Source organism: Mus pahari, chromosome 1 (genome assembly GCF_900095145.1).
Source record: "Mus pahari chromosome 1, PAHARI_EIJ_v1.1, whole genome shotgun sequence".
Taxonomy (NCBI): Eukaryota; Metazoa; Chordata; class Mammalia; order Rodentia; family Muridae; genus Mus; species Mus pahari.
Window position 1 is genome coordinate 95,094,791 of NC_034590.1, and position 8,612 is coordinate 95,103,402.

At 52.9% G+C, this 8,612-nt stretch overlaps 1 protein-coding gene across 1 annotated transcript in view; it reads left to right on the forward strand.

The window, feature by feature from the left end:
* Il21r (interleukin 21 receptor) overlaps nt 1-8,385 on the forward strand; it is a 28,130-nt gene extending 19,745 nt beyond the window's left edge. Inside the window, exons 3-9 of the mRNA XM_021211331.1 lie at nt 555-657; nt 2,212-2,411; nt 3,372-3,526; nt 4,212-4,389; nt 5,082-5,178; nt 6,028-6,112; nt 7,654-8,385. Of these exons, the coding sequence (XP_021066990.1) occupies nt 555-657; nt 2,212-2,411; nt 3,372-3,526; nt 4,212-4,389; nt 5,082-5,178; nt 6,028-6,112; nt 7,654-8,376 (1,541 nt within the window). The 3' untranslated portion in view covers nt 8,377-8,385. The remainder of the gene's footprint in view (nt 1-554; nt 658-2,211; nt 2,412-3,371; nt 3,527-4,211; nt 4,390-5,081; nt 5,179-6,027; nt 6,113-7,653) is intronic.
* Nucleotides 8,386-8,612: the final 227 nt, after the last annotated feature.

The following is an 8,612-nucleotide window of genomic DNA, read 5'->3' on the forward strand; positions in this document are numbered from 1 at the left end:
AGAAGGGAGAGAAGGGGAGAGGGTGGAGGAGAGGGAGGAGGAGAGGGAGGGGAGAGGGAAGGGGAGAGGGAGGGGAGAGGGGCTTCTTCCAGCCTAGTACCTGCTGCAACATTCATCTTTGTAGCCATGCTATCGGCAGCAGCAGCACAGTCATCTTTTCTGCTAACTCTGAAGATTTCTCCACTCTTTCACAGGCTTCCCTAACCCCTCCCCTCCCAGAAGCAGCTACCCGCTCCTGACCCTGTGCCACTTGCCCTAACCTGGGGGATTTATCTGTTCTCTGCCTATAGTGGATTCAGAGTGTCTTATCCTATGAGGGACAGTGGTCTTAGAACCAAATATGGTGCCCAGTTTCACATTAGAAGAGCCTCACCACCATGACTACTCTTGAAATGTTGGGACTCACACAAAAACTTCTGGATGACATGAGTCCCTGTGTCCCAGGCTTTCATCCCAGCCTGTGACTCTGCCCAAGCTTGTCTTTAGCCTCACACAACCTGCCAAGGCCCTTCCCCTGTGTCTCACCCACAAGGGCCCCTCTGTTATCCCTCCAGCCTGGAGCTGCCTGGACCTCACTTGCTACACTGACTACCTCTGGACCATCACCTGTGTCCTGGAGACGCGGAGCCCCAGCCCCAGCATACTCAGTCTCACCTGGTGAGTAGCCACGCCTCCAGGACCTGAGGAGCTGCTCAGAGAGGATGGCAGGATGTGGAGGGGCTGCCTTCTGAGCCCTGGGCTGAGCTAACCTGTGGCATGTTCTGCGGGAAGCTTAGCTACAAGCAAGGACCCGCCCCTTCCACCAGCAATGTCAGTCACCGAGACTGTGAGCTGTGAGCCAGGTCCCCACCTTACAGATGACCAAGCTCACAGGACTCACTTGGAACACACAAATGGAAAGCTGTAGTCTGACTCGCTTTCCCTCATAGACCTTCCTGGGTTGGCAGCATGGGATGGCCAGTTCCCAGTGACCTTCTAAGCACTGAGTAGGTGCTGTGTCCTCACCATGAATAATCTTGAAATTATTGCTACCATGTTCCAGTCGAGGACACTCAAGTTCAGTGAGGTTCAGCCACTGACCCAGATTCTCATAGCCAGTGTGCTCGCAATCCCACACGATGTTTTAGGATACACACCACTTGTCCTTCAAGCGTTCACCCACTTTATACAAGGTTTTTGCCAGACATGCTGTAGGGGCTGAGGACCAAAACAAGACTCGATATTGCAGGGTGGGGGAGTCAGGGATGCTCAGTTGGGCTGGCCAGGGCATCCATGCCATCAGGCACAGCACGTGCAAAAGTCAAGGGGGAGCAAACACTGCGAGTGTCAGCTTTTGCTTCCAGTGCCACCTGACCGTGACCTGAGCAGAGTGAGTCAGAGTGAGGGGAAATAGAAGGCACAGATGTTGGTGGTTGTTGCAGGAGCCGTCTGGGCTGCATGGGGAAGGGCAGCTGGTGTCAGGGAGCTTTGAAGGCCCCTCAGGCTGCTACACTGAGAGTGTTGGAGTTCAGAGATAGGGAGGAGGAAGCAATACCTCAGACAGCCGTTACAGGACCCGAGGCTGGAGGCTTGCTTGGAGAAAATTTTTTAGCAAGGTTTGGATTACAAGAAATTCAGTGAAGGATTAAGTAAGGTGGCAGATTGGTCCTGGAGGGTGGGTGGTCACATTCAGGATGGAAGAAAATATACCTCTGAGGACTCCTATATGTACTCTAAAGCCCATCCTTTTTTGCCTAGTGGGAGTTAAAGAACCAAAGCATTCCCCACTGTCATCTGACCAATGTCCCTGGAAGATCTGTCAGAGCAGAGAACTACTAAGCTTTGCTCCCCTCTAAGCACAGAGCTATGGGTGTGCCGTGGTGGAGGGCAGAAAGGAGGGAAAACCTGCCCGGGGCTTCCTTCCTATAGCTCAGCAGTCCACCCGTTGTGACTGACAGGGACAGGTTTAGGCCCAAATTCCCAAAGCTGAGAGCTACTGCCCTGGGCAAGAGAGTGAGTGTCTGTTCCTCTGAAGTATGCCAGCTATGTCTGGCTGGACTCAGAGCATGCCGGGTGCCATAGAGAGGGGACTGTCCCTGTGAGAGGGGCTGCTTGGACCATGACCCTGAACCCTACCTCCAGCCCTTCTCAGTTCATGCTTCGCATTACTGTCATGCCCCGGGCACTGAGCTCCACTGTCCCCAGCCACGACTGTCTACTCTGTCCCTGAAGGCAAGATGAATACGAGGAACTTCAGGACCAAGAGACCTCCTGCAGCCTACACAGGTCTGGCCACAACACCACACATAGATGGTACACGTGCCATATGCGCTTGTCTCAATTCCTGTCCGATGAAGTTTTCGTTGTCAACGTGACGGACCAGTCTGGCAACAACTCCCGAGAGTGTGGCAGCTTTGTCCTGGCTGAGAGCAGTGAGTACCAGGAGTCTGAAGCGGAGGGGACCTAGGACCTTTCTCTGACCTCAGAGCAAGCTCTTCTCACTCCACCAAAATCTACTGTCTTTGGCGTGTCCTTTTGAGATGCACAGCTCGGGTGTGATGCTTTCATACAGGATTTGGGCTAAATGTCCGTGAAGAGCCTTAGAGGCTTGGAAAGGTGTGGGGCAGGACCCCGCTCAGCCCTCCATCTCTGCCTGACCCTGATCAGGGTTTACCTTGTAAAGACCCTTTATACATGACCCCTAGGATTTTGCTCCTAGTATGAGTACCAGTCAGCTAACATGGAATCCTTGCAGTTAGATGGAAGGGGCCTAAAGTTAGGAAGGCCCCAGGAGGGACCTGGCTGTAGCTATCCACAGAACCCAGGCTGGACAAAGGAGGAATCTGGGGCAGGCAGTGGCTTTGGTGCATGGCAGCATATGTATCTGTATACACATATACATGTATGAATATTATATGTTTGTATGTATGCATCTCTGTGTGGTGTGGGGCCCCTTCTTTAGGAGAGAAATGGAAGGCAACGGGATCCAATGGGCACCTTGTTTAAGACATCTCTGCATTAGGCACTAATATTAAACCCTAAGAAACTCCCGTCAGCTATCTGGAGCCCCAGCTTTTGATGGTTGGCTTTTCTCTTTCTACTAAGAAAGGACAGGGGATCCTGGTCTGTACGCTTGTCCCCCGCTGGGCTGGGCTGAGCCTGAGTCCTGACTCTGCCTTTAAGCCTGGGAGTCCTTCTCCACTATCCCCAGTCCTGGGTCACTGTTTCAGTCACCTGCCTGCAGTGACTAGATCTAGTCCAAGCGAGCAGGGGCTGTGGCCGGGGAGTGCTTTGTTCAAAGTCACCCAGCGGCCTTGGGGACTGTCAGGAGGGAGGGACTCTGCTGCCTGCCGAGTCTTACCCTGTTTCATGTTTCTGGGTCTTCCTCCAAGTCAAGCCAGCTGCCCCCTTGAACGTGACTGTGACCTTCTCAGGACGCTATGATATCTCCTGGGACTCAGCTTATGACGAACCCTCCAACTACGTGCTGAGGGGCAAGCTTCAGTATGAGCTGCAGTATCGGAACCTCAGAGACCCCTACGCTGTGGTGAGGTGGCAGGGCTTTGGGGTGGGAGCTACAGGGGTATCCAGGCGGGTCCCAGCGTAGTGGCGCAAGGAACAGGGCTTAGCATTCCCTCCCTGCATGCAACCCTCTCCTTCCTTCTTCCTGGGTCAGAGAACCCCTCAGAACATCTCCACTTGGACTACTTCCTTATAGTCTACCTCAGTTACAGTGGGGCGAGTTTGGCAGCATCCCGCTTACTTGGAATGTGAAGGTTACTTGAGAGTGCATAGCTGGAAGTTTCCAGAATGACCCACTGTTTAGACAGAGCTAGAATGGTCCTGGTTGAAGATTTCCATAAAGGACATCATCTAGAATGTTCCCAGGGACACATTTATAGCCATCCATTGACAAGATGGCTGTAACTAGGGACTTCCAAAAAGGTCCACTGTTAAGCATGTCCTATGTCATTTGAGACAGCAGGCCCAGGGGCTCACTGTCTGTGAAGTTTCTAGTTAAGGACATATAGAGCTGTCCATGGTTGCTCCCAAGACATTGATGGTTGGTGGTCAGGTTACTGCCACAGAGAGAGAGCTCTTTTTCTAGGCAGCTCTAGTCAGGAATGTGTGCTTCCTGTGGGGCCTGCCTGCTGTGACCCCAGTGGAAGGACTCTGTGCTCTACTGATGACCTGAGTGACAACAGAGTGTCCTGTTCCTTCTGTCCTGGCAGAGGCCGGTGACCAAGCTGATCTCAGTGGACTCAAGAAACGTCTCTCTTCTCCCTGAAGAGTTCCACAAAGATTCTAGCTACCAGCTGCAGGTACGGGCAGCGCCTCAGCCAGGCACTTCATTCAGGGGGACATGGAGTGAGTGGAGTGACCCCGTCATCTTTCAGACCCAGGCTGAGGGTAAGTGTGATGCTGCTAGGACACCCCACTCCTGGTACTAAATCTTGTCCTGCTGCTGCTTTGCAAGCCCTGAGATTCCCAGCATGACTGGGAGGTTTGGGCTCAGTTATACATCCCCAGTTGCAACCACTCATCATTGTGAGGGGAGCTGTTTCTTCTGATGGTGCATTTGACTCCTAACTCTGAAGGGAAAGCCATTGCCCCATTTTACAGAAGAGGAAACTAAGGCTTGGAGAGATGGAATTCCAGTCAAGGTCACACTTGACTGGAATAAGAATGAAATACCTGATTTAATCAATTTAATAGAGTAAAGGGTTATTTTAGCTTACGGTTTCAGAAGGTTTGGCTCATGATTGCAAAGTCCTGTTGCACTGTGGGGAGCTGACATCATGGTGGTCAGGACATAAAGATGGCGCAAGGGCTGGTATGCTAATACCCCTTCAGTGTGTCTCTAATGGCCAAACCTCCTCCAACTAGACCCTGACTTCTAAATGTCCCACTACCTTCCAGTAGCATCCCAGGCTGGGACCAGGAGCTTTTGGGGGAGGGGTCATTTCATATCCAAACTCCAAAGGGAGGGATCGGAACCCAGCTTCCTTCCAGCCCTCCACCCCACCCCACCATCCCCAGCATACCCACCCATGTTTTCTGGGAGACTTTTCTGTTGGACCCACAGTTTGCTCTCTGTACAGAGCCCGAGGCAGGCTGGGACCCTCACATGCTGCTGCTCCTGGCTGTTTTGATCATTGTCCTGGTTTTCATGGGTCTGAAGATCCACCTGCCTTGGAGGTGAGGCCAGGGGCTCAGGGAGGCAGAGAAGGGGTCAACCTGGGTCACAGCCTCTCCAACCAAGACCTACTCTGACCAGGGGACTTGTGAGAGCATTGACGAGAATGAACAGTGTGTGTTCCATGTGCTAGACACTGTGCAGAACTTCTGCCCCAGGTCCATGGCTACCCTGTGAGCTTGGCACACTCTGAATGGGGAAAACTGAAGCACAGAATGGTCAAGCGATTTGCCCAAAGTCACACAACTATGAAGTGGCAAGGGTGTGGGGGTAGAAACTTTGTTCTATGTGGAGACTTCGGTTGTGACTTTGTCCAGGGAATGGACTTTGAGGCTGAGGGGGATAATCATGCATCCCCTCCCCAGCCCTCCGTTCATCTGGAAGGTAGGCTGCTGTGATCTGCTTTTACGTATGGGACTGCCACTCTGCGTGCCATTGAGAGGGCCGGGGCAGGCTACTGTGGGCAGAGTCCTTTGATAAGTGATAGAGTGGGCCTCTGCACATGCTGCTGATTGTCTTCCCCTCCAATGATGCTCAAAGACGGGCACAGAGAATCTGTAAGGGAGGTATCAGGGTGGCAGTGACAGCTGATGGTGACAGCCTGGGACTCTCTCAGTTCCAACCCATCATGGTCGAGGCCTCAGAGGGCAGCGTGTGCCCAGGCCACGGTAGATGACAGAGGCAGGAACTTGAACATCTGCAGGAAGCTGGGGGTGAGGGTGACTGTGGTTTCCGTTTAACTGATGGGTGGCAGGAGGGTGCCTGGCAGTAGAAACTGTTGCTTCTGCAGGAGAGAGGCCAGACCTCCTACTTGCTGCCACAGGGGCTTTGCCCACTCCTTTTCTTTGCAGGCTATGGAAGAAGGTATGGGCACCAGTGCCCACCCCTGAGAGTTTCTTCCAGCCCCTGTACAGGGAGCACAGCGGAAACTTCAAGGTGAGTCACCTTGGATGCACCCTCTGGATCGTTTGCCCTTTGGGGGAACCCTCCCAACCCTCACCCTAACCCCAAGACCACTCTGTAAGCCTAGAACACTCAGGCCCAACCTGACTTAGAAATAGTCCTCAGTTTCCCTATTCTGCAAGGTGTGGGGTTGCTCTTAGACTTAAACATCATGATGTTATTTCCAGCTTAGAGTTATGGTGGGCAAACCGGGTGGTTCTGGGGGCAAGAGCTGGGTGTCTGGGGTTTCCTAGGGTGGCCTTGTCCTGTGGTGGGAAGCAAGTCTTACCTGGGAAGGACCTGTCTTACCCCACAATGCATCCCAAGTACAGCTGCCACGACTGTCATTTCAGAGTGTCTGCCAGCCCTGTTGTGCAAACCCAACAGGGCAGGGGGCACTGAAGAGAGCATGTGGTGTCAGGATAGGGAACCTGCAGCACACCATGGAGGCTAGCCCTGTAGAGCACCCGAGGAACACCTGCTGTGCGCCTGGCCTGCAGTCGGACCTACAGTTGCTCCTGCTGTGGGTTCCCAGCAACCCTGGGTCTCTAGGAGGAGATGTAGGCTCAGAGTGGCCAGTGGGCATTTCAGAGCAGGCCACACATCCCTTCCTTACCCCTGAAGCTCAGCACTACTGCCTGCTGTGTGCTGTTGCTGCTGATCTTGTACGTCAAGCACTGTCAACAAGCAAGCATTACCTGACTTAATCCTCACGACACTGGATCCTTCCTGTAGCAGTGTGAAGCAACACAGAGAGGGAAAGGGTCTAGCTCAAGGCCACACAGCTAAGAAGTGACTCCAGGTCAGGGGTGGGGAGATGGTGGTTCTGAGGTTCTTGTTTTTGTTTTTTTGAGGGGACATTTTCAGAACTGGGGTCCTATTCTACAGGATGATCTCTGCCAATGCAGTAGAGTCTCTCCTATTGTAAGCAATATCCCACAGGGCCACTGTCTCCAGTCCAGCATCCCCAAAGGCCTTTCTACACAGCTTGTCAGTAATTCATTCCATCTATAAACATTTATGGTACACCTATTGTGTGCCAGGTACTGAAGACACAGCTGTGAGCAGAGCTAGTGTAGACACACAAGCAAAGCTAGAGACCCCAGGAAGCGTCAGGAGATGGAGTAGAGGCTGGGCCACTTAGACCTCAGGCCCACCCTGCACATGTTCTCAAGACCTTAGGACTTAGGAACCTGGTCCCAGCACCCAGCTGTTCCTTGGCTGGGTCACTGGTAACTAGCGTGGATATGAGACAGAAGGCAATCAGTCTTTACTGAAGGTAGGAACACGGGCTCTGAAAGAGGACAGTATTGGGAACCCACTGGGCAGGGGGTCATAGTTCTCTCTCTCTCTCTCTCTCTCTCTCTCTCTCTCTCTCTCTCTCTCTCTCTCCTCTCTCTTTCCTGTTTTCTTGTTCCTCTGCTTTTCCTATCTCTGGCTTGTTCCTATGCTCCTGGGCCCCCCATCTTTGGCTCTATCTGTTCATACCCGACCTCGTTGTCCCCAGCTCATGACTGTGTATTTCTTTCTCACAGAATTGGGTTAATACCCCTTTCACAGCCTCCAGCGTAGAGTTGATGCCACAGAGTTCCACAACAACATCAGCCTTACATCTGTCATCACATCCAGCCAAGGAGAAGAAGTTCCCGGGGCCGCCGGGTCTGGAAGAGCAACTGGAGTGTGATGGATTGTCTGAGCCTGGTCACTGGTGCATAATCCCCTTGGCAGCTGGCCAAGCGGTCTCAGCCTACAGTGAGGAGAGAGACCGGCCGTATGGTCTGGTGTCCATTGACACAGTGACCGTGGGGGATGCAGAGGGCCTGTGTGTCTGGCCCTGTAGCTGTGAGGATGATGGCTATCCAGCCGTGAACCTGGATGCTGGCCAAGAGTCTGGCCCTAATTCAGAGGATCTGCTCTTGGTCACAGACCCTGCTTTTCTGTCTTGCGGCTGTGTTTCAAGTAGTGGTCTCAGGCTTGGAGGCTCCCCAGGAGGCCTACTGGACAGGTTGAGGCTGTCATTTGCAAAGGAAGGGGACTGGACAGCAGACCCACCCTGGAGAACTGGGTCCCCAGGAGGGGGCTCTGAGAGTGAAGCAGGTTCACCCCCTGGTCTGGACATGGACACATTTGACAGTGGCTTTGCAGGTTCAGACTGTGGCAGCCCTGTGGAAACTGATGAAGGACCCCCTCGAAGTTATCTCCGCCAGTGGGTGGTCAGGACCCCTCCACCTGTGGACAGTGGAGCCCAGAACAGCTAGCATATAATAACCAGCTGTCATGAGAGAGGTTAGAAGCCTGTGATCTCCCGGTAGGCCTCTGAGCCTGACATTTACAGTGTGAACGTATAGGGGTGTGTGTGTGTGTGTGTGTGTGTGTGTGTGTGTGTGTGTGTGTGTCTTGGGTTGTGTGTTAGCACATCCATGTTGAGATTTAGTCTGTTGCTATGTATTATAATGCTAAATTCTCTACCCAAAGTTCTAGGCCTACGAGTGAA